The following is a 26,794-nucleotide window of genomic DNA, read 5'->3' as shown; positions in this document are numbered from 1 at the left end:
TCTACACAGACCTCCACTGAGAAAACCACAGAGGAATAACGCACATGGAGAAAATATCATATTGTCCTCAAATGCATAAATCGTTCAACATGGAGGTAAGAACATCTAGCCTTCAGTCACACACACACACACACACACACACACACACACACACACACACACACAGACATACACAAGTGGGGCTGGGAGAAAGTTTTCATCTTTTATCTTCTATCAGTTTACTTACTTAATTGAATATTTGTAAATGCTCAATGAAGACTGCATGAAATATTATGTGTGGAGAGTTATGTTGGATCAGGTATTGATAGTTTTAATTTTTCAGAGAGTTTGTGATTTATGCAGAGCACCCACAGTCACAACTGTCAACAGTGCTGTCACATAAACATGTAGTTTTATTTATTTTTTTTACAGGCACATCCCAATGAGAAGCTAAAATCTGCTTGTTTTTCTTTCCAGAGTTCATCAGGTGAACCAGAAGACCTGTGGTGCAGTGATTTGGACATGCCTCTGCTCACATCCCAGATCTTTGAACCAGTGGTTATCACATTTCTACAACATATCACAGATGAGTAAGAAGTTAATTAGGCAAGCCAGCAGCAGACTCGATGACAAAACCCACACACACACACACGTGTTTACACACACATGGGTTAAAATGTTTCTTTCAGGCAGTGGAGGAGGTTGACTGCTGGACACACTGACGGGGACGTGATCACTCTGCTTTCCACAATGTGTCAAGAGATTGTAGAAGTGATCAGCGTCTTGATCCTGGAAGTTGTGGCACCTCAGGTTCTTACGAGGCTGCACAGACAGATTGCCAGGGGTGGTTCCAGCAGCTCCACCAACACTTCAACCACAATGTAAATCAAACACTTTCACGGCCGAACACTTTCATTCACCTGCACCTTCTTCTCAAATGGCCATACTGGACATGGCTTCCTGTAAACTCAAGATTATTAGAGTCCAAAATTGATCAATACTGTATATTACAATATTTTCCATCTGATTCTGGTGTCAGTCATCAGGTACCAGTGTTGACTTATCAGCTGACTAATATGTGACTGTGTTTTTAAGAGGCAGAAATTATTACAGAGTGACAGAGGAAGATATCCAAGCCAGCCTAGGAAATTCCTTTCACCTCTGCTTTGGTGCAGCAGTGCGAGCTGTCCAGGAGAAGTCCCACGACTCCGACAAATTGGTGGAGCTGTTCGCAGCAGAGGTGAAGAAGAGGGTGAACTGCTCACTGGCTCTAATCAGTGGACCGCTCTGTTTGAAGCAGCTACAGGAGTCTACTGCTGAGTTACAAAGTCGTGCATCTCATATCAAGGAGATGGTTCACCATGTCACCAACATACTGAGGAGGTGCAGGATGGCCCTGTTTGAGTCAACTGCTAACCCAGTCAACCTGGACAGTGATTTCCCAGAATGTTCACATCCAGACGAGGTGACAAGTTTTGAGGACTACACTGAAACGTTCAGCTATTTCTCAAGCAGCCAGACTTCAGTCCTGTCATCCTGTCAGTGGTCAGAGAGCCCTGTCAGCTTTACAGAGGAGCAGCTACAGCAAGATCTAAGAGTTAAGACCTTTGTCACCCGCTTTCTTTGGAAGCTGGTGGAGCATGTCGCTGTCTCCACGAGGACATCTGTATTAGACGTGGACTTTTATGGGATGTGGGCACGTCTGACAGAGAGGGGTGTGGAGGAATTAAGTTCCACTCTCCCACAGACTGCCGAAAACATCCATATCCACGTCTTTGAACAACTCTGTCAAAAGTTTGGGTCTGCAAAGCTGCTGCAGGCAGCCATGGTGTCCTCTGAAGGGGTTTTTGAGGAAGCTGTTGTCCAAACGTTAAAAGCACAGCTGCAGAAGCCAATGAGAGAAACCAGTAGCCATGTGAAGATAGATAAAAGGTTTTTTAACAAGAGGAGCAGAAAAGTTGCTCCAGCCTGTGAGGCTAACACATCAGTGGAGCAGGGATCAACAGCCCTGCCATCAAGCAGCCAGACGTGCCCTGCCGTCATCAGGATGTTCTTGTCTGTGGCCAGGATACTGAGGACGCTGCTCTCCTCCTGCATCAGCAGCAGATCACAATGAAGCCATTCACAGATGATGATGTATACAAACAACAAAATAAAAAACAGTTAAAAACAGCAGCATATCTTCTGCTTCCAAGCATTGCATTTGTTTCAGGTATCCCAAACTTTAAAAAGCATCTATTAAGGCTAACAGGAAGTTTAGAAGTCAAATTTATATGTACATATACATTATTTATAATACATGTGAATATATATAAGGCTCATACAGCTACCATGTTTGATATGTACCGTAAACCACAGTTTCCATACACAGTACATTTAATCACAGTTACAGACAGATGACCAGGTTTCATTAAAACAAAGGCATTGTTGGATAAGTGGTCACACAGCACAGCAGAAACATTCCGCTTTTTAGGCGCATCACTGATGATCAGGGCAGGGAAGGGTTTCACCCACTGTTCCTACTGATGGTTTCTAACTCCTACATGAAACATAGATAAACACTTTTGCTTGTGTGCTGTTTTTCTGAGTCCCAGTCTCTGGCTTGTCCTATTTACTCACAGGCAAATATGTGGAAATATGTTTAAAAGACTATACATGAACAGTGTCTGCATATATGTTCAAACATACAGCAAAAACATATTTACATATTTGATTTGGGCCAGTTTTCCAAACACTGGGGACATAGCAACTTGGGAACTTGTGGGGAAAATCAAATATCCAAGGCAATAAAGTCTAAAGTTAACATAGTGTGTACAATTATAATTTCAATATACTAAATACTGCGTACATGTCAGTTTGGGACTTAATCCTACTGTTTAGGAACCGCTGCTCTTGTTAACGGGAAATGTTAAACAGAAAACACGGAATTGAATTGAATCTAAAAATATGTGTTTGTGTTTGTTCAGATAGGTTAGAGTTCTGACTTGAAGCATGTGTACTCAAATTACAGCTCACACCTCCTTGTTCCTTAATACAGATAAGTATATATGCACATATATTGTGTAAATCTCCTTGTATGTACCTCAGTATTCACTATTCACAGTAAGAATACAGTATAGCACTTGTGAGGAAAACTCCACTCTTATATAGTGTCTTATTTTATCAGTACCTTTTAAGATTGAATGTTTTTGTGTATTTACGTATTTATTTTAGCTTCAGATAACAAGGGCGTCTATGTTTGACGACAAGTAAAATAGTCAAACAAAAAATGACTATGATCCATGGAAATATGAAAATAACACCATGGAAACAACAAGAATGCCTAGACATAAACTGTTCAGCACAAATAGCTGTTTTTAAGTATTTCCAGGTGGACTTTTCCTTTAATTCATAGTTGCATAAGTATAATCAGTTGGTGAATATGTTATCATGTGATAGTCCACTATTAACCAGAGAAGCTTCTTCAATCTAGCACTTTCACGGTCATTAACCCACATTTAGCGTACTCACTGTTCATGATGCCAGCTGAAACCTCAAAAATCTGACCATATGCATCAGACAAACATATAAAAACAGCTATAAAACTATTTAAAAAAGGCTCAGAGAGTCGGGTTAATAATAAAAAATAAAAGCACAGTAGAATTTGGCCTCATTGCTTTGCTTCGATTGTCTTGTGTTTGGCTTTCTAGTCGGGATTTGGAGATTTGAGGACAGAGTGGGGAGGAGGGTGGGGGGTTTAGGAGAAGTCCCATACGGCTTCAGGAGGGTCGGCACTTGGCGATGACGGACCGTGGCAGGATGGGGCGGGGGGGCAGGATATTGGAGGGTCCCCTGGGCTGGTGAGGGGCACTGCTGGGTACATGAGGCTGAGGAAGGAGTCTCTGGTGTGTCTCTTCACCTGTCACAGAACAATACAACTGTTCTCAGACACAGCCTGACCTTAAAGTATAGCTGAGGCTGACAGTCATCCAGTCATTAACTGTATCCTGTCGAGAACTAAAGTCGGACAAGTACATATTTTATTTTAATAATATTTAATTGTAATCTAAACACTGAAAGCACTGAAATTTCTTTACACATTAAATGATGTGTGCAGAGTTTCCTTTATTACAATAACTAAGCTTTTCTCTGTAAGATTATATTTTTTTCCAGATTTGCAAACCCACCTGCTTGAAGAAGGCATGGGTCAACAGTGTAGATGCTGATGGTCTATAGAAGAGAAAAACAGAGCACTCACTGATTCTTGTTATGGTGTTTTTACTGTATGTGAATGCAATCATATCTGACCAACAGACAAATAAAGCTGACTCTTCCTTTAATGTAAAGACCTGCGTTCTGGCTGCTGCTGCAGACACAGCTGGACCAGGTTGTGCAGGGTCGCCGAGTGGTTTTTGGGTCCCGGGCTCTGAGGTCGGTCGGTGGGAGGAGCAGTGGCGCTGTGTGTCAGGCTTCCAGTAGCCACGCTCTCACCAATACCAGAATCCACCCCAGACCGAGACACCTTCAGCCCCCCCAGCTCACCCAGTGGGAAAGGAGCCACATCCAGTAGGCAGCAGTGGGAGCCACGCAGCTTCTGGAGCAACATCTGAACAGGGGGATTCGAACAGTGGACATACTGTAGTTTGGGTGAAATAGCCCTTTTAAAGTTAAGTAAGTCCATTTTCATTACCTGAGTGGGTGGCATGTCCTGGAAAGGCACCCTGCCACTTACCAGCTCACATGCCACAATACCTAAGCTGTAGATATCTGACTTTACTCCATAACCATGCAGGTCCTAATGAGGACAGCACCATGGGGACAGGAGACACAGAGATCATTAGAATAAGTGGGAAGAAAACATTGCAGCAGCATTGCTTTCTGAAATATGCATTGACATTTTTATAAGCTGAAGTCACTTTGGAAATCCCACGCCTCCCCAGCTAATACTCAGCTTTTGCTGTTTGCATAAATATACAGTGAGGAACAGAAAGGTATCAGACTTTATCTATGCAGTCCTGACCTGGCGCAGTAGTTCAGGGCTGAGCCAGGGCAGCAAGGCTGGGCTGTGATGGGGCATGTCGAACACCACCCTCATCCTCTTCCCCTCACGCATCATACTGTAAACACTGTGGAGTCCTGAGAGGTAGACGTGCCCCTCCGCTGACAGCAGGATATGACTCGCCTTCACCCCGCTGACAGCAGAGGAATGAGTGGGAACAAGAAAGGCGTTAAAATACAAAACCCTCTATGTATTCATATCTTTTCATCTATTCCCACTAACCGGTGAACGTAGCCCATCCGGTGTAGGTACTCCAATGCTTTCAGCACACCGTACAGCAGGTACGCTATCAGGGATTCACTCATTCCATCGGGGAAATATGTCCTCAGTAAGGTGTCTGCAGAGCCTGAGGAAAGACGAGAGGGAAGAAGATACGCAGGTAATTCTCAAGGAAAAGCAGCAGGATATTAAAAACAAAACAAAGCAAGCTGTGGTAGCAGCTGACCGTAGGCCATGAGTGGCATGAGGACCCACAGCTGGCAGCAGGAGCTAAAGACCAGGCGAGAGGTCAGCAGGTTAGGGTGACGAAAAAGCCTGGACAGCAAAACCTCGTTCTGGGGAAACAAATGCTTTTAGAACCACATGTGCTCAGCTACAACATCCTTTAATTGTAGAGAGCTCACCATGAGCTGCAGCAGCTCCTCCTCAGTGCAATCGTCCAGGTTGGTCTGTTTGACAGCCACCAGCTGGCCGGTGGGGACGTGCCGTGCCATGCTCACCTGGCTCAGGTTATTGAAGCCCCTTCCTGTAACACAGTCAGTCGACTTGAAGTCACCTTACTGTTTTGAGAAGATTAAGGAGGGAAAATAGGTGCAACATCAACTCCATGCAGTGTCCTTGACTGCTGTAATGGTCTGATTCGACCGTATGTTGTGGTGTTCTCACCCAGCTCAGACAGTAGCTGGTAGTGGGCAGGATTGGCTGACAGCCCTGTGATGTCATCACCACCTGCTGGCCCTTGCAGAGTGTATTCAGAACCATCACAACTCTACAGAGACGCACACACATACACACACCCCATGAACATAGTTTATCCAATTAAAGGACCTCAAATATAAGGGAGTAGAAAACTAAGTAATTCAGTAACACATTTTCAAAATACAGACATGTAATCAAATCAATGACAGGAGACATACAACAGAAATGTTTAATGCAGAGGCAACACATCAACACGCAAAGTACCAGAAACCTACTAAATACGCTTGTCGCAGGTTTGGACCAATGTCAGCTGAAGCAAGTGGGGTGGAAATGAATTACGTTTCAAAACAAAAAGCAGGACAGACATTTGATTTGGAACAAAATAAACTCTACCTGAGACAGTTAACTGTGTAGTTACCCATGTTAACAACAACCACATAAAGCATATGGGCTACAACCTAATCATCTATGCTGTGGCACTGTAAAAATCTTGCCCACAGACATCTCCTGCCACAAACGAGGTAAAATGTGCAGATGTGTTAAGGCACCGCTGCTGTGAGGTAACGTGTGAGGGGACGATGGTGACCAAGGGGTGGCACCGTGACAGCGAGCAGAGCAAATGATGTGGCCAAGGGAGGGGGTTGGGGGAATTTGGCTCTCACTTATCATCAGGACATGACCTTACCCATTAGCAATACATTATCAGTCATTGTAGTTGGAGAAGATTATCATTGGACAGCCAACCTTGAAAAGGAGGCCATGAGAGTTATGTTGACTTTGGTTTGTGATGCCAAATTCATAACAAAAACTCTGGAAATGTGACACATGGAAATTCACCAGGCATAAAGGGACTGATGAAAAAATAACTGAATTATGGGAATTGTAGTATGCAGTGTTTCTGAAGCCTTCCCATTATTGAAGACTTAAAAGTTTTTGACTATTCTGGTTTTAATCTGTTTGTTATGAATTCTAAAACTTTATGGATGTGCAGTACTAAATTGCTAGAGCACCCTTTTAAACATTACTGACTGTTTTAACAGCTGCAATGTTATTCCAACCATCACTGTCTTCAGCAACTTGAAGTTAGGGATTAAACAGCTCCAGAGACATGATAAATGGATAATGGTGATATGATGGAAGAGCATCAGCGTGACGCCTGTCTTCATGCTGACAGTGTCTTGGCTACTGACCAGGAACTGGTGGCTGGTGTCCTCATAGCGCTCCTCTATGTCCATGGGCTGGACCTGAGTGTGGGAGATGCAGGAACAGTCCTGGTGAAGGGGGAGGAGCACAGGTGAGACATGCCCTGCAGGGCAAAGAGGAGTGGAGAGGAAACACAGAGCTCGGGAGTGGAGGGCAGCTGGTGATACACTACCCAAGGGAGGGTGGGAGGGTCAGAGATGAGGCAGAGAAGCAAGCGTCGGGAAATATGGTCTGTGAAGGCACTCACAGGCCATTTTATTGGAAGTGGTGAGTGGTGAGAGAATTAGAGTGATGATAATAGGCAACAAAGAGGCAGATGACTGTCTGATGTGTCCCAACAGAGCAAGATAAGAGCTGCATAAATAATCAGATGCAGCCATTAGATGTAAGGAGTGCATGTTAATATCTGATAGTTTCCAATCTGTGTAAGGTCATATTATGTGTATAAGAAGAAAGAAAAAAAGCTGTTACTTCTACACTGATCACCTGCTTTAACAGGTGATCTCTAAAGAATAATGGTATATTTGTATTTATCAAATATAGACTGACTGCACTGTATCCCACCAGAGGAAATATGAGCCCACTGGTTCGTGCCTATACATACAGGTAAAATCCATGCAGCGTGATATTCTTACCAAGAAAGACATGGAGTCCTTTTGGCGGCGGTAAAATCACAGGCTTTGGTGTTCATCCGCTCGCAGGCTGCAGGAGACCGCGATGGAGGGAGACAGGAGGACGAAGCGCAGACACACGAAGGATCCCCCCCCCCACTAGACTAGATGGAAAGCAGCCAGCATCCATCCAACCTCAGCCATTCATCCCCTGCCTGCTGCTTACCTGGCCGCATCAGCTGGGCTAGAGAAACTGATGGGGAATTGACCGAGGGAGATGGGGAAAAAAAGTTCGGTTATAGCACCATACACCCCCAGTGAGCAGTCTCATTTTCTCATGCAGACGATCATTTGTTCACGTACTAAATGGAAGTGATGCTGACAGCTGTGCAATAAGACCCACTGTCCTGACTACAGTCCATGTATCGCAGTAATATCACAGATCAACTCCACTCCAAGGTTAAATTAACTGCAGCCATCTTTGTTTAATCACAGGACACAAACATTATTCAGTGACCCTTAATGTCGTCATTTAAAGCTGTGTATTAGCAGGAACACAAACTGCTATTTTATCTCATGGCGTGTTGGTTTTTAGATCCCGACATGCTAAATTAGATTAAAAAGCGTCCTTATTAACTGTATGTATGTGCGAGGCTGTGGCATTAATGTGAAGACTAATTATTTGATGGTATTTATCTGAAATGACCTGCAATGAAGAAGCTGTTTACCTTTTTTTCTTACTGAAACAGACGCTGGAGCTTCGAAGTAAACAAGTGAAAATGCAAAGGGAAGCCTGATATCCTAAACGACGTTTGGTTTCTGAAGTTCATACCGACACCGCTTCTGCCACGTGTACCGAGCTTCCCTCTTTATCACCGAACCGCATTATTTCCAGAACCAGAGCTGCGAGAATTTGATATTTTGACAGGGCTTTTAATTTGATACAGATATCTGTCGCTTAAGACAAACGTCATCGAGCTCTTACCGTCGCACGCTGATGATTCGTGGAGCTTCTCGCCACCTCCCTCCCTTCCCTTCCATTGTTATTTAACGTGAAGGTTTCGGTGAAGGGATTGACAGATAACCGCATGCACCGCTGGATTTGGGGTAAATTTTATGACAAATCAATATCGGTATTTTATTTCTGTAAAGCCGATCGCGCGAGAGATGCTGCCGGTTTGAGCTCGTGGTGGTTGTTGCCGTTACGCAGCGGTCACCGTCGGCCACAGGCGAGGAAACGCTCAGTAACGCTGTTATTACACATGGTAGCTACTGTTGGCGAGGCTTTTATTTTAAAGTCTTTCTAATATTTATTGTCTGTTCAAGTCTAGCCGAATTGGAGAGTAGTTCCAGATGATTCATTAAAAGTTCTTAGGGCGTGTTTTGTGTGACTGTACGTTTGCTGCCCATTAAAGAGTCTTTAAAATGTACATTTGTCCGAACAGATTCTGTTGTTAGAGCTGGTGCAGATGAGATCTCGGGTCCACTCAGTGTCACATGCTGATTCCCATGTCCCGTTTCTTTCAAAGCGAGCCCTCAGGCCCTGTCCGGTTTGGCCCGTGGACTGAGGGCAGATGCGTTAAGGCATCGCAAATGGAGGCAGTGAAGAAAGTCAAAAAAGCTATTCCTCTCCACTGTGACAGCCAGGGTACAGTTTTTCAGAAAGAGGGAACTTAGCTAACATCTGAATATGACATTTTTACTGCAGCTGTGGTTGTAGGTCACTCTGAATCAGAGCATCAGCTGACTGCTCAGATTAGACTCTAAGGGAGATGGAGTCTGAAAGGCTGATATGAGGAGACTGGGACAGAGTAGCGTGTTGTATAATGCTGATGCTATCTGAGTTCCTGTCAGGGCTACACACTGCTACTACACTTGGCAACTGGCATCTTTATAATGTGCAGTCACCAACACCAAGGGACACTTTCTAGATTGTGGTCTGAGTTTTCTCCAGCTTCTCTAAACCAAGGTCACTGATGGAAACCACAAATATCGGTTTAATTTTCTTTTATGCAGCTAGGCTTTTGGAAAGATGTTAATGAGAATTGGTATAATTATTGTTTTTAGATTTTACTCATCCACATGAGAAGACTGCTGCTGCTGTGACAGTGTTATGAGATAAGGGAAAAAGCATGTATGCTGATGCTGCTGAGATGAATATAAAAGGATGGATGCAGAATTCCTCAGACTGATCATTGATACATGCAATATTTATCAGCAGTGTTTTTCCTATGCCTAATGCGATTATTACTAATTCCAGTATTGTTCAGTCAATACCAGTGTCATTAATGGGTCAGTCCATTGTATCTGCTACAGCACATTCAGGCTGTAGCATTGCATGCATCACACTAATCTCCTTTATGGAGCAAACTGTTTCAGTGTTATGTCAGCAGACGATGACTGGTGCCTAAGGACTGTTTCCACAGGCATATTTACTGATACACACATACTGACACAGGCCAAGGTTAAACATGAATCTACCAATGAGTGTACAACATAAGGGCAGTTTTGCTACTTCTTATTTACAGTTGATGTGACACAGTAGCACCATTACTCAAACTCAGCCAACAATTTTAAACATTAAGTTCAGCTCGCTCATTATGAGGGGTTCTATTCAGCCTGTGTCTTATGTGGCTCAGAGCGGTTATAGCATCTTAGGTGTGACAGACTAATTAAAGTGAAACTGAGGACTCAACACTTAGCACCAAAGGTAGAGACCAAAAACCCCTGTGCACATGACAGAACATTACCATGTTCAGAGCTGTTGAGAGGCCTCTGCTGAATCCATCCCCTTAAGTGGACCCATCCTGTCTCATTCCTGCAGTCGTCCCTTTAAGACCTGCAACAGTCCACACAGAGAGGCAACAGGATGTGTGAGGACTCGTCTCACCCGTCAGCCCACCCTGAAAACAGCATATGGCACATACGAGTGAAATGAAAAAGTATTAGAGTTGCAGTACATCAGCTAGCTTACTTTTTTGTCTATATTTCCTCCTGTACATTCTCAATAATGACCATTTACTCATCTCAAAAATCACCCATAGGAAATAGAAAAGAGTAGGGATCTTGTAGCTTCTTTGACACCAGCACACCTTTTTGCAGGTAAAGGTGCTCGTGGGCACCACCCGTCAGCACAGGAACAGGATGTGATGTCACAGCGATAGCAGCCCCCCCATTATCCTGTCCGGTTTTGTGTTCACGGGTGGGGAGCCCCCTCCCACTCAAAGGAAAGGACATGTTTGAAGTCAAAACTCGGGCGGTGGAGAAGAAAGAGTCAAGCACTGAGACAGGTAGGGGGGTCCATGCTGTGTGGAGGTGTGTTATGTATTAAATCTGTGTTGCCCTGAAGTACAGTATGTCGTGTTTTAGGGCTAACTGTAGCATTGGGACCAGCCTGTCCCATTTAACCACATATTAACTCAAGTGGGAGGACATCAGCCTGTACTGTCCCTGAGCCAGGAGAGCACACATATTTTCAACTGCTTCATCAGCTCATGGTCATTCTGACATGTCAGAATGATTTCACTGTGATTATTCTACTTAATAAGACGGTACATTTATTTAATCTAATCATTAGATGCTGATTCATGAATGTTACTTTGTCCTGTAATGACCAGATGAGGGGCTGGGCAGCAGTGGGAGAAATTACGGCTCGGGGTCGGTGGGCTCTGGCTCGGCCGGCTCCATCTATCTGTCAGACAGCCAGGACTGGGTGCTGTCCCCGAGCTGCTCTCCAGACGAAGGTTCTGGGCAGCACAACACAATCTCGCCCGTGCTGGCAGAGGAGACATTTCGCTATATGAGTAAGTGTGTTCAGTAGTTCATAAAACCTAGAAAAGTGTTGATCACCTAATTTTTGGGTCAGGATGAAAATGACCACCTTGCATTTCTGTCTCACTGTGTCCTGTCTCTGTGGTCTACCTATTTTGTGCTTTGTCTCAACTGGTTGAGCTTGTGGCGACACCAGTGAACAGATGGTGTTTTTGTGTGTCTCAGTGCATTACACACACATGAGGGATTCATTTTGTACAACGTGCATTCTCTTCAATTAAAAATCAGGGATTTACTGCTATTATTTGGCACAGGACTGTCCATGTGTCTGTTTGTCTTGGCCGGTGTATGTTGCACAGCTGTGATATGGTGAGAGAGAAAGACTAACAGTGAGCAGAGTTAAAGTTAGTTCAAAGCCAGGGTCGGGCAAAGTCACGGGACAAGCAGCGACGAGGGGGGGCAGAGTGGACAAACAGAGGATGAAAACAGGACAGAGAGGAGTGGAGGACCATGCCAGTTTTAAACATCCACAATAAGAAGGTTTTTGATAACTTCGCTATGGAAGGTGAGGGAAGGTGATAGCCAGTAGCTCAGTGCTTGTGTGTGAGACATGTGAGTTGGTGTGGCTGTCAGTCATGTCTGCAAGGTCAGGAAGGACACGACAGGCTGCAAGACAAAGAGTACAGTTTATATGTGTGAGTCATTATGTGTGTTTACACCAGCAGAAGACAGGAAGCGGGCAAATCTGTGCTTTTGTATTTACATTCAAGCAAGCTGCGGTATGTGGGAGAAGTGTTGACATTTTGATAGACTTCCTGTCTGTTTTTTTCCTGCACAATAATTTGCAATACAAATTTTTCCTATTTAAAACCAATTTATATATGACCTGAGTTTATGTTTTAATATGTTACTACAACTTATCTTCAAATGTTTGAGAAAAACAGAGACAGAACATGACAAAGTGAAGTTAGTTTCCTGCAGAGATTATAGAACATGGTAGATGCTGCTTTCATGATGATGTGTGTTAATGGCACGTGTGAGAGAAAGGGTACAGTAAGGGCTTCTCAGTTTCATATTTCTGCTTGCTCCACTTTTGCAGATTAAAGCAAACATGCCCTATTAATAGTCCCTGATGCCCGTGCACTGACATGGCATGTTAATATGTCAATTCCTCCCACCGTTCTAAAGCAAATCTATATGCAACAAGACGTGGTTTGACATACTGACATATTTATAGATTGCAGACAGTATGTCATATTTCTATATGATGATGCAATCATCTCAAGTGTCAATTTTTTTGTGTCATGTTGTGAAAGAGAGGGGAGTGCTCTGACAGATTCTGCTAATCTGCAGTTTTAACAGCAGATATAAAATCATAAAGCCATGGAATATCGACTGTACACACACACAAACTGGACTTTGGGGTTATGCAGTCTGGCTGTTGTGGCCAGAGTCCCTTTAGTGTTTGTTACTGCATTATGATGGGATCAAACTAGACCATGGATGTAATTTACACAGCGACACCATTCTCCAGCCAGCAAATAACGACATGTATGTAAGTACAGTAACACATTAGATTATGTGCATTGCGTGTGCTCTGTATCTGCCTTCCTATGTGAAACAAGGATGTCTGTGTCGGACAGAGGTTATTTTTAACATCCAGATCCTGAGGTCAGTGGGGGCCTCAGATTACTGGACGACAGCTCTCATCCACTGGAACAGCTGCTTCACTTAATACTTTTAATCCCTGCTGAAATATACTGTCAGGAGTTTCCCAGAATTCACAAAAGAAGAACGAGGAGAAATCTTAACAGCAGTATTAAGAGGTGCAACATTGCAAAAATTAGCCAGCTAGTAATGTCTCTGCTTAGAAAAATGATTCACACAAAGCTACAATTGCTACAATTGTAAAGAAAAGCAAGGTGTATGAATGACACAGCAAACAAAGTACTAGGGCCACATGCAGGTCCAGAGTCCAGAGTCTGATTTATGTGTTAGTAAAAGGCAATGTTTCAATGATTGGAGATGCCACTTCTCTTTAAACAGGTGGAAGAGGGAGTGCTGCAGTGCTGGCGAGACACACTCAGGTGCTAAAAGTGGACCAAACTAATTGATGTGTAGATTCTCTGACTCGCAACAAACTAATGTTTCTACATGAAGTTGATTTATTGAAGCTTCAGCTTTCACTCTCTGCTTCATCCTTCTACCTCTGTGTTGTTTGTGTTCATCCTTTCCGCCTTTCTGACTTTGTCCAGTTCATCTTAAAACAAGCTGGTTGCTTCTACCCCTTTTGATCTTTCCCCTCTTTTCTCTCTCTCTTGTATTTCTCATTAGCATATCTTGCTTTGGAGCCCTCCTCATATTCCCACCCTGGCTCACAGAGCCTCTCCAAAGGTATCTTTCCCTCCCTACCTGCCTGTTCTGCTCTGTCTCCCTCATTTAGCTCCGGAGTGAGAGAGGGGCTTCAGTCGTCAGTGTGGCTCCAACAGCTACATTCACCTTGAATCTGAAACCCCTCTCTGCTTCCTGCTTGTAGATGACAGCAGGGGATTGTGTAGTATAGGTCTGCTGCCTGTCATTGTAGACAGCTTGTAGTAATGTAGCTCCATATAGTGTGTGGTCTCTTTCTATTTAGGGATATTGTGACTTAATTACAGTCAGACCACTAGCAACCACTTCGCCATGTTTATGGTGCTCACAAATAATGGATAGCATCAGTTGATTTATAGTTCAGCTGTGACCTTGCCAGTTAATGACTGGCTGCTGATGCTACATGCACATTTTGACCAACTGGCTGCCCCCGTTGCTTGTGGTCAGAAAGTTTTATCAGGAAGTAATTAGCTGGCATGCTGCAGAAGTTTGTGGATTCATTTGAATTGATATGTTGGCTTTATTTTAATTTTGAGTTGTGTTTGCATGTAGTTCCCTGAATGCACATTTTGTATGCAAATGGCACAAAGTGCAAACTAGATTGCTTGTTTGTTTACATGTGTCCTGTGAGTAAAACCGTCTCTCTGGCCAGTCCTCAGTGCCGATCGTGTGGAGCAGATGACCAAGACATACAATGACATTGAAGTGGTTACTCACCTTTTGGCTGAGGTAGACATTCCCTCACTTGTAGCACTTTGGTTTCCAATGAGAAACAGCAGCCGGTTGGCCGACTGAACCTCTGTCTCTGTGCTCTTGTTGGACAGAGGGACAGAGACCTGGAGCTGGCAGCTCGGATCGGTCATTCGCTTCTGCAGAGGAACCACCTGCTCCAGGAACGCAATGAAGCCTTAGAGGAGCAGCTGGCTCAGGCCCTCGACCAGGTAGAATTAAAAAAATAAAAAATAAAAAATTACTTTACTGCATTTAAAAAGAAAAATGCAGATAAGGAAAATGTCCCCTACAGTTAAACGATTAGCAGTTAATTGTATCATATAAAACATGGAGTATAATAAGGACATCTAAAAACAACATTAATGAAGAAGCCAAATGAAGTTAAACCAAAATAGTGCTTGTTGACAGATACAATAATGCTATAAAAGAAGATAAGACATAAAAATGGGGACTAATAACTGAGGCACCAGACTAATCCTTGTCCACTGGCCAGGTTCACCAGCTGCAACATGAGCTCAGTAAGAAGGACGAGTTGCTGCGAATGGTGGCCAGCGCCTCGGAGGAGAGCGAGACAGACTCCAGTGTGTCCACCCCCCTCCGGCAGCCTCAGCCACCGGGGGGAACCACTGCCGCTGCTGCCCTCATCCAGCTGGAGTCTCTGCAGATCAAGCTGCAGGAGCTGGAGGACGAGAACCTGTCTCTGAGGTCTGAGGTACGGGCTTCACTGAAACACAAAATAATAGGAATTAAAGCCACATTTTAAGACGGTGAAAGTGCTGAAAGGTTCTTCTCCATTCTGAACACCAGGCAAGTCAGCTGAAGAGAGACACCATCACCTATGAAGAGAAGGAACAGCAGCTGGTGAGCGACTGTGTCAAGGAGCTCCGTGAGTGAAATACACACACATCTACACGTTTATTCTGAAAAGGTGTATTTTCTCATGCGGAGGGCTCTTTTGAACTTTGGGTGGTGTGTTTGGGGGTCTCAGGTGAGTCCAACAGCCAGATGGTGTCCTTGACTGATGAACTGTCTCAGAAGAACGAGGAGCTGCTCAGACACCAGGAGGAAATCGCTCAGCTGCTCACCCAGATAGTGGAGCTGCAACACAGAGTAAAGGAGGTGAGGAGGCGGTACACTGAAAAAAAAATTCATTGGGATTGCTTTTTTATTTTATGTATGATTTTTCACGTAAAAACATGAAGATATTCCCTGAGTGAATGCATTTATTGTGTGTGTGGTTAAAGGTCTGTCTGTTGTGATTCTGTACAGCTGGCTCTGGAGAAAGAGGAGCTGAGGATCCACCTGCAGGCCTCCAAAGACGCTCAGAGACAGCTCACAGCAGAGGTACAGTCTCACGCGAACACTAAATGAATACAACTGAACCCATGTTTCCAGGTTTGTGAGTCCTATGTTCAGTATCTGTTAAGAACCACAGTAGTTTGTTTGTACGCCCATTTAGTGGGCAATGAAAAGACACATTTACAGTCTGAATACAAAAGTAATTTAACCTATTAAAGCCTGTCCTCTGCTTCTGTGTGCAGTAGATAATCAGGAGAAGGCATTGAAATGTCCACTGCTTGTTTGTGTGTGCCGCAGCTGAATGAGCTGGCAGAGAGAAATGCTGAATGTGTAGAAATGCTCCATGAGTCTCAGGAAGAGATCAAAGAACTTCGCAGTAAAAACACGCCCTCTGCTGGTATGCGAAGGCACCTTTCCTATGGCCTCTACCCCATGGTGAGATAAACACGTTGACGTTTATGTAGCAGTGTGTTCGATACACACTACTAACATTTTTTTCTTTTTTCTTTGGGTCGTTATTTTCCACTGACTTCAAACTCTACAGGACTCCCTGGCAGCAGAGATCGAGGGCACCATGAGGAGAGAGCTGAGTATAGAGGAAGAGACTGCCTTTCAGGACCAAAGGTTAGAAACCCAGCTTCAGAATCTCTTCTTTTTTGAGACAACCATAAGGCTGGCCAAGAAGTGGTTTCAGAAAAAGAAAGGAGAGTAACGACTGATTCAGTTTTCACCAACATTAAATCTCACTTTTAGCAGGTCGTTTCAATAAACTTTTGTTCCCTGCAGAAATTCCCAGAAGCGAGTTTTCCAGACAGTCCGCTCCGTCAATGCCTCAGCATCTCGGGCGACTTTAGCCACCTCTCATATCCCTGGCTCAGGACAGAGCTCACTGGTGATGACTGCACAGCCTTTCCAGTCTGCTCAGGGGTACGTTCTAAACACAAATAACTGTCTGACGTGTGTTACTTTAAGAGTGAAGATTAGACCCTTTGACCTCCACAAACATGCCTATAGGGAGGAGGTGCGATTGGGACACTCAGGCTCCCCAGGAGGAAATGACCTCACCAGGGCCCTCCACCGCCTGTCACTACGGCGACAGAACTTCCTGTCTGAGCGTCAGTTCTTCCAGGCAGAGCGGGAGAAGAAGCTGCAGACCTTGTCAGGGGCAGAGGCAGATGGGGAAGGCACCAGCTGCAGCTCACCAAGCGGCAGCGTGCTCTCCTCTTTCTCCAACCTGTCTGAGCTGTCCATCAGCTCCAGCATTTTTAAGACCTATCTGCCTGAGAAGCTTCAGATTGTCAAGCCCATGGAAGGTAAAGTGTCCACTTGTGCCTCTCACTTTCCCAGTATAGCAGCAGTCCTTTACTCCTTTCCACAAGCCAGGTGACGTGGATCAGCTGTGAAAAGCATTAAGATGTGTAAAGGAGAACTTGATCAACTAATAAAAACGTCTTTTCCAGGCTCTCTGACGCTCCACCACTGGCAGCAGCTGGCCAAGCCACACCTGGCCACCATCCTGGACCCACACCCTGGCGTAGTGACGAAGGGTTTCCGTCCACTGGCTCAGGATGCTGTCTACCACCTGTCTGATATGGAGGAGGATGAGGAGGATGAAGAGCACAGAGGGATTGGTGTCCTTGAGAAAGGGGCTATAGAGCAGAGTAAGGAAGAGGAGGATGAGGAAGAGGAGGAAGGCGGGATCACCTTCAAGGTGCACTGTTCATCTACACCAGACGAGAGGAAAGACAGAAAGTACTCGGAGTCAACTCACCCTGTTATACCCCTCTTTCCTGCCACCTCCATGTCACCTGGGACACCTGCCACTTCCTCCTCAGTCAGACCAGACCTCTGTTTGACCCCCGCACCTTGTCAGCTCACACAGATATCCAGCCAATCACCTCAGCCCATTCCAGGAGCTTCTACACTCAGTCAGATCTGCACCTCAACATCAACAACTGCACCATGCTCTGGTAAATATTAGCTGTTGAAGTGGCACTCTGTTAACCTGTTACATCACAATGTTATTCCTGTTATTGTTACTGTAGTGAGTGACTTTGTTGTTCACATACCTGATTGGTTGTGTGTTTAGTCCAAAATCCAGGGAAGAGTCAAAGCTCCACATTCTCCACCTACACCTTTACGACCTGCCGCATCCTGCACCCCAGTGACATCACACAGGTCACGCCAAGGTAATGCTTCTTCAATAAGGAGAACTTATATTTGATGTCATATTTTTTTATTGTGCAGTGATGATGGAACAACCGTGGTTGACACCCTGCAGAGAGCATCAGATTTAAACCCACTACTGTAAGAGACATGGCAGATTCTCACCTTCTGTCTGTTTTTCAGTTCTCAGTCATCTCTATTGGCCAATACACCCAGCTCCATGAGGACGGGTCCCAGTACCCCTGTAACCCCCTGCAGGCTAAGCCTGGGCGACTCCTTTCCTCCTCGACGCCCCTCTGCACCGACCAGTGGCCTGGCCAAGCTGGTCCTGGAGAGGGGCATTTCGGCACAAGTTTCCAGTGACACTGCACCTCCACCCTCAAGACCAGCTCATCAGCAGCCCCTCTTCCATCTTCTCCCAAGTACACCCCCTAACTCCCCTTCCCACTCACCTGCTCCCTCCCCTGTGCCCACTGAGTCCCGCCAGCAGCCTGCTGACAATTTCCTAGCCTCGCGGCCTGCAGAGCTTTTTCTCCAGGATGTTTACGGCTTAAATCTTGGCCGCGCTCCACATCCCGACCTACCAAGCCCTTCCAAGGAAAGCCCAGCCCTTGTCACTTCGCCCACATCAGCCCGAGCTAGGACCAATTCGGTCAGCGTCGGGCTAGTGGAGAGGCTGCGACGGCTGGGATTCACAAAAGTTCTTCAGGGTTCAGAGTCTGATGCTTCAGCACCACGTCAGGACTCTGCCACTTTTGTGTCAGCAGGTGGAGGGAGCCTACTGGATGGCCTCAGGCGCAACCAGAGCCTCCCAGCCATGATTGGTGCCCGAGTGGGAAAATCAACTGGTAACCCCACACCTCCTTCTCACCCCACCTCTCTGGCCCTCCCGCCTTCACCATGGGGAAACCTTAAAGAGCGGCGCCGACATCTAGCCTCCGTATCCCACGCCCCATCAAGTTCAACCAAACGCTGAGGAGTGGGATGAACCTTTACGCCTTCATCAGTATTCAGGAGTCAGAGCATCAGTGGGCAGAACAATCTTTGTTTTTTATTCATTCATTTTAAAGCACAATATAACTAAACTGACAACTGTGGCGTTGTGTCTAAATGTTTGCCATGATGCTAGTTAAGGCCTTAGCTTGCCTCTCACTGGGATTTTCAGCTCTCAGTACCTTCTCAGTTGTGTATGAATTACATTTGGTAGTTTTCCTGTTAGGCTCTGGATGTTCAGGCACAGGTACCGTAGACCAGAGGAAGAAACATGCAAGTGGACGAAGGTTTGTGGAAGTGGATTAGGAAAGAAGGAATAAGTGTAAGGTGAATGTATGGATGGAAGGGTGAACGTGGTTTATTCAAGTCAGAGGAGGAAGATAGAAGGGGACGAGAAAAGGGATGATCATCCAGAGCCCTTGCTAAAAGCTAAGGGCTTTGTCTGTGGTGAGGTAGAAAAGCTTTAATCTGTAGTAAACAGTATAAAACGGTATCATGCTAGCTGCCCAGGCCCATAACACAGAGACACATTAATAACTTTTACAATAACAACAGAAGGGACTCAGCTTGTGTTTATTACTTTGGGAATAAGAAGACTAAGAGCTAACTGGCTTAACAGCATACTGCCAGGCAACATGCCAATATTAATATAAGGATTTTACGGTAGACTGTTCTTGCACAGATGCTGATTATCCGTGTGCCGGGTTCCTTTCTCGCCTCTTACAAGCGTCCAAATGATGCGTCAAAAATTGCCTACAGGTCCCAGCGTGCATCTGTCGGTAGATGGGTGAGGCTAGACCAAATCACAAGCAGAGAGGGGCTCCCTTTTTCCTTCAGGACCTTGTGTTTTGTATTTTTAATGGTATGAAGCCTTAAGTAGAAGCCAGTAATGTTCTGATTTGTGTTCCTGTTAAGCCATCTTTGTATATATTAATTGCACTTACTAATTTATGTTAATTTAGAGCTACTGTATATACATGTTGGAAAGATTACACCACTTTCAAAGGAAAGTCTGTCCCAAAGCACGATGACCTGTGGGACGTTCAGGTTCAGTCTGTTTAGAGGGAAAGTCAGTGACACATTTCTATAGGACTGTTTCAATGGGATAACATATAAATATACATATAAAATGTTTTGTTTAACATTTAATTTCATGCTTATATACATGGGAGCTTGTGTTGGAGCCCCTTTAGTTACAGCACTTTTTTTAAACCTTGATTTTATGATACCTGAATTTGAAGTATATGGATTCTAACATCACTGAGAAGACTTAGAATAACATGTGCCTGTTGAATCCTTGTCAGCTAACATTTTGTCCTAAAATTGTCACGTTTTTCCCAGTATGTTTTTGTTTTCCATATTTAGAGGCCAACAGAAGGGAATCCAAATAAATTGAAAGTTGTTTTTATTTTTGAAGAAACTGAATACTCTGGCTTGCAAGTGTATATGTGTGTGCATTTAGTGCTAATTAGCTGTAAATTATTTATCAAAGAAACAAGAGTTTTGTATGTTTGTAGGATTGGAGAGAAAGCATTATCAAACTGTTTTATCTTTAGATTAGTTGTAGTTGTCATATCCCATATTTTCCAGTAAAACAGAAGGTTCAGCCCTGTTCAGGTCCCCCCTCTCACATCATAATTCTCTGTAAACTATTCATGGCTGTTATTCAGTTGCCTCTTTTTTTAAAATAAATTGATGGAAATAAAGTCACTGACTCACCTACTTGTCTTATTAGTCATAACTGGATTACCTAAAAATCTGTTTTTGTAAGATAACACACTGAAGAAATGTCATTTTTATTTCAGAACTAATGACAATCCACATTTGGGTGTCAATTTCATATCAAGTACAGATTTTTTTGATCTCAGACTATTAGACAACAAGACTCCAACCTGAAAATAACAACTGCTAATTTCTGCTTTCAGGGAGTACAGACTATGGAGCAGGCTTTCCTGAATATGTTTTCAAATGTATTTAAATTATGAATAGTATAGTAATTCTATACCAACATGAGGCTGATCTGTGAGGTACTGGCCCTTTGCTTGCAATAACTGATTTTTTTAGGAGGCATTAGTAAAATCATCTGGGTTTAGATATTGGGTGTACAGGATCTTCAACTATTATAAAAAATTGTTGTTAGCAGCAACATTATCCACCTATCACTACATCTCCCAGCCTGCAGCCTCACATGGGACAGATCTTAATGCTGTCAGAACTGGAAGAGAACTGGCCGAGGGCGAAATCAAGGCCCACCCCAATTCCACTCCCCACCCCGAAAGTAGGGTAAAGAGGCTGGGTGAAGTTAGCCCGGAAGCTGTGTAAGTGTGTCATGTTCTCTGCCACACTGTAGAACGCCAGCGTTCCCATGGACAGATCCAGGTAGATGCCCAGACGTGGGGAGTAGAAAACTGGTATGTCCTTTTTCTCATTGTCGTGCATCGCTGAGCAGCATGTGTCCGATAGCTCCAGGGCCCAGGACTGGGCATTGTAGCCAAGCCCCGACCTGGAGTCTGAACCCTTTCTGCTCAACGCCCCATAGGCTACACCAATAGAGGAGCCTCGCCCTCTCCACTCCACCTCCCAGTAGCAGCGCTGGGCACACAGTGGGCTCTGGCACATCACCTGGGTCCAACCATCAAAACGCTGGGGGGTGTCAGGGTAGGGCTGCACTACCCCCTGCAGCGTGGCTTTGGTGTTGCCCTCTGAGAGAGCCAGCCGTCGGTGGGCTGTGTTGGGGTCAAGGATCAAGGTCACAGAGTCTAGGAGAGCGTGGGTTTAATGGACAATTATTCACATATTCTTGAAAATGAAGTACATACCTTCAGCTTTAAAGTCTAACTTTGCCCTTGGAAATACAAGTTTGACAATCTGAACTCAAGGCCCACTCAGTGTCTTCTTCAGCTGATGGAGTTTGCTCAGTTGTTTCCTGCTCAGCTTGTGTGTTCACCTCCATAACAACTGAGCAAACCCCTGCTACTGACTGTGAACATGTCATATTATTAAAAGTACTGGAGTAAGCTACAAAGTGGACCTGGAGTCAGGACTGGTGTGTCAAAGAATATTCAGCTTTAGGTGGAGTTATAAAGACACCGTGTGAGGTAGGTATTGTAAAAAAAATACTTTTTCCTTCTCAGATTTTTTTTGACAGCCTAAGTTCTTAACCTGCTCATCCTGAAATGATCTGAAACATAATATTGTAGTGAGACTTACACTGCAGGAACTCCTCTCTGGTCCTTGGCTCGGGGGCCTGGATGCTGTCAATGTTGATTTCTCTCACTGGAAAAAAAAAACCAACACAATACAATATGTCACTTCATGCATAAAGAACTCCTATATTGATTTACTTTATTTTACAAAGTCTCATTTTCTGTGCTGTAAATAATGAATAATATATTTAGGATTTATAATGAATTGTGATGTGTTTTCAGATTTTGTATGGAGATGTCATGAGGATGAAGCACATTAACTCACATGTAGGGAAAACAGGAGCGTGATTAAAGGATGATTCAGGGGTGGGTGAGTCCAAGAAGAGACTGGGGTTAACTGTCCAATAAGAAAGTGACATTAAATACATTTAACACACAAGTTTCAGTTAGACAGTTAGACTTTCACATATCCAAAGGCCAATCTTACCTTCTGTTGGTGTTTCAGGTAGAGCAGCCATCCTCCCTGTGGAGTGTAGTCAGAGTCACACACTTAAATGGTACAAAATGTATCCTACTTGCTATATAACAGAATATAGTTTACAGTTGTCACTGATACAAAGGGCTGGTTTCTAGAGACAGATTGTGTTTTTCAGAAAATTCTAACTTCTAATTCTACTCTGGTTTATTCCACTGTTTCTGTATGAAGTGTCTAGTCAACCTGACAGTGTAGTGGTTCATCCTTAGAGAGGAGTGTACTGTATGGGAGTTGGAGTCAGGCCTTACATGTGTTTTCTTCTTCAGGTGGAGTGTCATTAACCGGGGTTGCTTGTTTAGTGCCATGCCGACGGGAGCGGAAGATGCTGCTGATCGATGCCATGCGACTGAAACCTGACCAGAAGGGACAACAGAACAAAAAACATGTTCCACTCTCTCATGAGCATTGTTCACCAAAACTGTACACATTTTACCAGATGGTGGCAGCATGTCAGGAGTCTCTTGGTCTAAATGTAGGCACTATACCTCCATTTGATGCTGGTGCAGGAGCTGGAGCAGGAGTTGGGGAGGCTGGGATCGGAGCTGGTGTGTGAGCTGCTGCAGCGGAGGACTGGCTCTGACTGGACCTGCCCCATGGCAAGTGGGACTCTCTGCGACTGGGAGTTGGGCTGGGTGTCTGGCTCTGACTGGACCTGCTCCACGGCGACTGGGACTCTCTGCGACTGGGAGTTGGGCTGGGTCTAGGGCTAGATCTGGGGTTGGTCTCCCTCACTGTTTTGGAATTACATGTTAGATCATGGCTGGGTTATGATCAGTGTCAGGACCATCCAACAAACCCTAATCTTGGGGCCACTGAGGACTGAGATAAATATTTTAAATCACATCCAACATGACGTCCTGCCAGGCAAAGTGCAATGAACCTACCCGTCTCTCTCTCCTCTCTCCTCCGCCTGTCCCGAGGTCTGGATGAGCTCATGTTTCCTCTGTCTGCAACAAGGAAGAAATCCTGCAATTTTAAAGCTACACCATCCATAATAGTGACTAACACTACGGGGTTGGTGTTAATTCAGAAATGTTTTCCTTTTCATTCAGTAGCACACACAGGCTAACCTTGTGGTGTGTCTCTGCTCCTCACGTCTTGACTTTTAAGGCCTATGCCTAAAAAAAAAAAAACAGAATGGTGTAATCTTTGATATGGACTGCATATAGAATTACTTTTAATATTATTACATATAGTATAATGAGTCAGGGTACTGTACCGAGTCCTCGTCTGTCTGTACTCAGCGATCCAACTGAAATAACGGGTGAAGGAGCTGTAAAACATGATGGAAATCTTATATATATCACACAAATATTTATATAAAAAAAATGCAAAAGTTAAAAATAAAATGAGGGATCATAGAAAAAAACTCTGAACATACCCGGTGAACGACTGCGGGATGCCAGACCAGAAAACACTGCAGGAAAAAGGAGAAGTTTAAAAGTTGTGTTTTAGGATCATGGAAATTGAAGTCCTATAACATATTCGGATCAAGTAAGAAAAATACAAAGCTCACATTTTCGAATCCCTCCCTTCTGCCCTCCAAGACGGCTGGCTGGATAAAATAATACAAAGTCAATGTTATGCCAGAAGGCTCAACACAACTACAACTTCAGTTATGACCGTGTTGGATATTGAAATAATTTGAACTTACAGTCGCCCAAAGTGAACAGTGTTGTGTCATTGACTGGAAAAGAATACACAATAATATGAATAACAATAAAACATGAGAAGGTATGCAATAAGTTAACTTTATCAACAGACCTTGTTTGGTGATCTTGCCCAGCTCCTTGTTGCACAGGTCCTCCACTCGTTCCCTCAGGTCCAGGATGGTAATTTTTACAGGGTCAAAGGAAGCTTCCAGATTGACCACTACAGGGGGCAGGTCCCCTGACTCCAGAGGATTGCACATGGACTCATATGTCTGAAGGAAAATATGCTGGTTAGTTTCACTTTTAGAGAAAATGCATTCAGATTTGAATCCCTGTCTTATGGACTACTGGGATCTGATTTAATAATGGTGGTCTAACCCTCCAGTACAACCTGTATCCCTTGACAAACATCTTGGCCCAGCTTACCTGCAGGTAGTGGATGTGGTCCTCACAGTGGGCCAGGTCCTTCATCTCTGTGTCCCTCCTCTTTAGCTCCTTGATCTCGGCCTCCAGGTTGTCAGTAACTTCCTGGGCCTGGCCCATCTTCTCCAGGGAGGCCTGATCCAGCACCTCCTCCAGCAGCTCCTGCAGATGCTCCACTGATCGCTGCAGATCTAGCAAAACCTGCTCTGTATCATCATGCACCTTGTCTGAGGACTGCTGCACATACAGACAAGAAGAAAATAAGCTGATGATGTCCCAGCATTCCAAAATACAGATGCAGCAAGGCCCATTTCACTCCTATCTGAAATTTCTATTTAGAGAAAATGTGATTTTCATGTCAAGAAATAGCTTAGGGGAAGTTAACAAAAAGAAAGACAAAAACTGCCAACTAACCTTCACCCCTTCCATCATCTTCTTCATGTCTTTTAGCTCCTGCTCTCGGTCTTTCAGTCTCTGCTGATTTGCTGCCTGCATCTCTGACAGCACTTTCTACAGGGGGAGATGTAAAAACATCAGTCTCAGCCAAGGATGAACAGAAGCACAAGGAAACAGCTGTATGTGTGATGCAGAAGGCACCATGAGAAGGTGGAGCATCATGACTGGAAAGGAATGTGGTTAGGAATGTGCTCAGCCTGGCTACAACAACAGTCGTAGACAAAAGGAGCAGCAGTAATGGATGACAACACCCACACACAAACCCACAGTGGACAAAGGACGGTTGTATTGCAAACAGGCCAATTTCTGCCAAACAGCAAACAGCTTAATTACTTTACTCAAACATGTGATGGACATTTAATGGCTTAGACTCTTACACTGTAATTGAAACAGAACACAGTTTTACATTTTTTATTAAAAAAAGACTTGACCTTGATATTTGGTATTGCATCACTTAACAGTACACAGGTAAATGACTTATGGCCCATCACTGTCCCATCACAGTGCCTAAAGCCACTGCAACATCCCTACTTGCCTACCTGTTTCTCCAAGCGCTCTGCCTTGGTGGACACACACTCGTGGCCTTTGTGCTGGTTGCTGGTGCACAGCCAGCAGACGAAGACTTTACACTGGCGACAGAAGAACTCCTGAAGGTACTTGTGCTGGGTGCAGATCTTCTCAGCCAGATTGGCTGTAGGTGCGATGAGCTCATGCGGCTTCAGGGCCTTCTGAGTCTGGTGGGGTTTCAGGTGGGCTTCACAGTATGAGCTCATACACACCAGACAGCTCTTCACTGCCGCTCGCTGCTCTCCTTTGCACATGTCACACAGCACTGCAGATAAGGACAGCTTCCCTTTGGCTTTTGATGAGGAGGAGGTGACACCACGGGCGCTACGCATAGAATCCCGCACGTCAGACTTGAGGGCCCCTTTGCGGAGCTGCTCCACCGCTTCAGCCAGCATGGTGTTCCTGGATAGGGAGGGCTTGGGGCAGAAGGTCTGGCGGCACTGGGGGCAGCTGTAGATGCCTTTGGGGTCGTCCTTGCTCCAGAAGTCCTTGATGCAGGCCATACAGTAACTGTGCCCACAGGGGATGGTGACTGGATCATTAGGGAGATCCAGACACACAGGGCAGTTAAACTGCTCCTCTGTCCACAGTTTACCACTCATGTTGGCTCTCTCAGACAAAATGAAAAGGAGACACAGAGGAAATAGAGAAATAGTTAGCAGGTAAGAAACTCTGAGTTTTCTAGAAATGTAAAGCAGAACGAGAGAGAAAGATCCAGAGATGTAAAGAGGTAAGAATGAAAATGCTGTCTCTCAGGTGAGAGCAGGGATAGGTGAACTGGGCGGGGCCAGAGCCACCAGGCAGGTTTAGCGGGGAAAACAGGTGTTGGTGGAAAACTGCAAAATGCCAGAAGAGTAAAAGCCAGAATGGAAGTTTTTCTAAAAGGTTAAAGCTGCTCATCAAACACCCTGTGAAAATAAATATGTCTTCACCAT

At 44.6% G+C, this 26,794-nt stretch overlaps 3 protein-coding genes across 5 annotated transcripts; 1 reads left to right on the top strand and 2 right to left on the bottom strand.

The window, feature by feature from the left end:
* Nucleotides 1-2,231: 2,231 nt before the first annotated feature.
* Nucleotides 2,232-7,859, bottom strand: stradb (STE20 related adaptor beta). The gene is given in 12 exon segments (XM_026301808.1): nucleotides 2,232-3,877; nucleotides 4,146-4,188; nucleotides 4,308-4,564; nucleotides 4,649-4,753; nucleotides 4,979-5,150; nucleotides 5,240-5,363; nucleotides 5,463-5,571; nucleotides 5,641-5,762; nucleotides 5,903-6,005; nucleotides 7,126-7,206; nucleotides 7,774-7,809; nucleotides 7,812-7,859. Coding segments are annotated over 12 exon segments (1,332 nt in total). The 5' UTR covers nucleotides 7,830-7,859; the 3' UTR covers nucleotides 2,232-3,715.
* An 878-nt stretch (nucleotides 7,860-8,737) lies between these two features.
* trak2 (trafficking protein, kinesin binding 2) lies at nucleotides 8,738-20,799 on the top strand. Of its 3 annotated transcripts, XM_026301780.2 has the most exons (17): nucleotides 8,738-8,856; nucleotides 10,852-11,039; nucleotides 11,367-11,552; nucleotides 13,855-13,914; nucleotides 14,543-14,619; nucleotides 14,715-14,831; nucleotides 15,116-15,334; nucleotides 15,430-15,508; nucleotides 15,611-15,741; nucleotides 15,892-15,966; nucleotides 16,219-16,356; nucleotides 16,466-16,545; nucleotides 16,708-16,848; nucleotides 16,936-17,234; nucleotides 17,382-17,891; nucleotides 18,011-18,110; nucleotides 18,271-20,799. In XM_026301780.2, the coding sequence occupies exons 2-17, from the start codon at nucleotides 10,985-10,987 to the stop codon at nucleotides 19,061-19,063; spliced, it is 3,060 nt and encodes a 1,019-aa protein (XP_026157565.1). In that variant the 5' UTR covers nucleotides 8,738-8,856; nucleotides 10,852-10,984; the 3' UTR covers nucleotides 19,064-20,799. The 3 variants fall into 3 exon arrangements, with proteins under 3 accessions (XP_026157565.1, XP_026157563.1, XP_026157564.1); XM_026301778.2 differs by having other exon boundaries at nucleotides 16,708-17,234; XM_026301779.2 differs by lacking the exon at nucleotides 13,855-13,914 and having other exon boundaries at nucleotides 16,708-17,234.
* Nucleotides 20,800-20,966: 167 nt separating this feature from the next.
* Nucleotides 20,967-26,575, bottom strand: trim25l (tripartite motif containing 25, like). Its single transcript, XM_026301785.1, has 16 exons — nucleotides 25,832-26,575; nucleotides 25,251-25,346; nucleotides 24,840-25,073; nucleotides 24,526-24,685; nucleotides 24,416-24,448; nucleotides 24,278-24,316; nucleotides 24,143-24,178; nucleotides 23,981-24,034; nucleotides 23,832-23,879; nucleotides 23,646-23,708; nucleotides 23,247-23,492; nucleotides 23,010-23,114; nucleotides 22,714-22,749; nucleotides 22,552-22,623; nucleotides 22,291-22,356; nucleotides 20,967-21,839 (listed from the first exon to the last, which is right to left on the bottom strand). Exons 1-16 carry the CDS (start codon nucleotides 26,459-26,461, stop codon nucleotides 21,265-21,267), a joined length of 2,493 nt encoding a protein of 830 aa, XP_026157570.1. The 5' UTR covers nucleotides 26,462-26,575; the 3' UTR covers nucleotides 20,967-21,264.
* Nucleotides 26,576-26,794: the final 219 nt, after the last annotated feature.

This window comes from Mastacembelus armatus, chromosome 2, assembly GCF_900324485.2.
Source record: "Mastacembelus armatus chromosome 2, fMasArm1.2, whole genome shotgun sequence".
NCBI lineage: Eukaryota > Metazoa > Chordata > Actinopteri > Synbranchiformes > Mastacembelidae > Mastacembelus > Mastacembelus armatus.
Note: the sequence above shows the minus strand (reverse complement) of the source record. Positions and strands in the feature narration are given on the sequence as shown.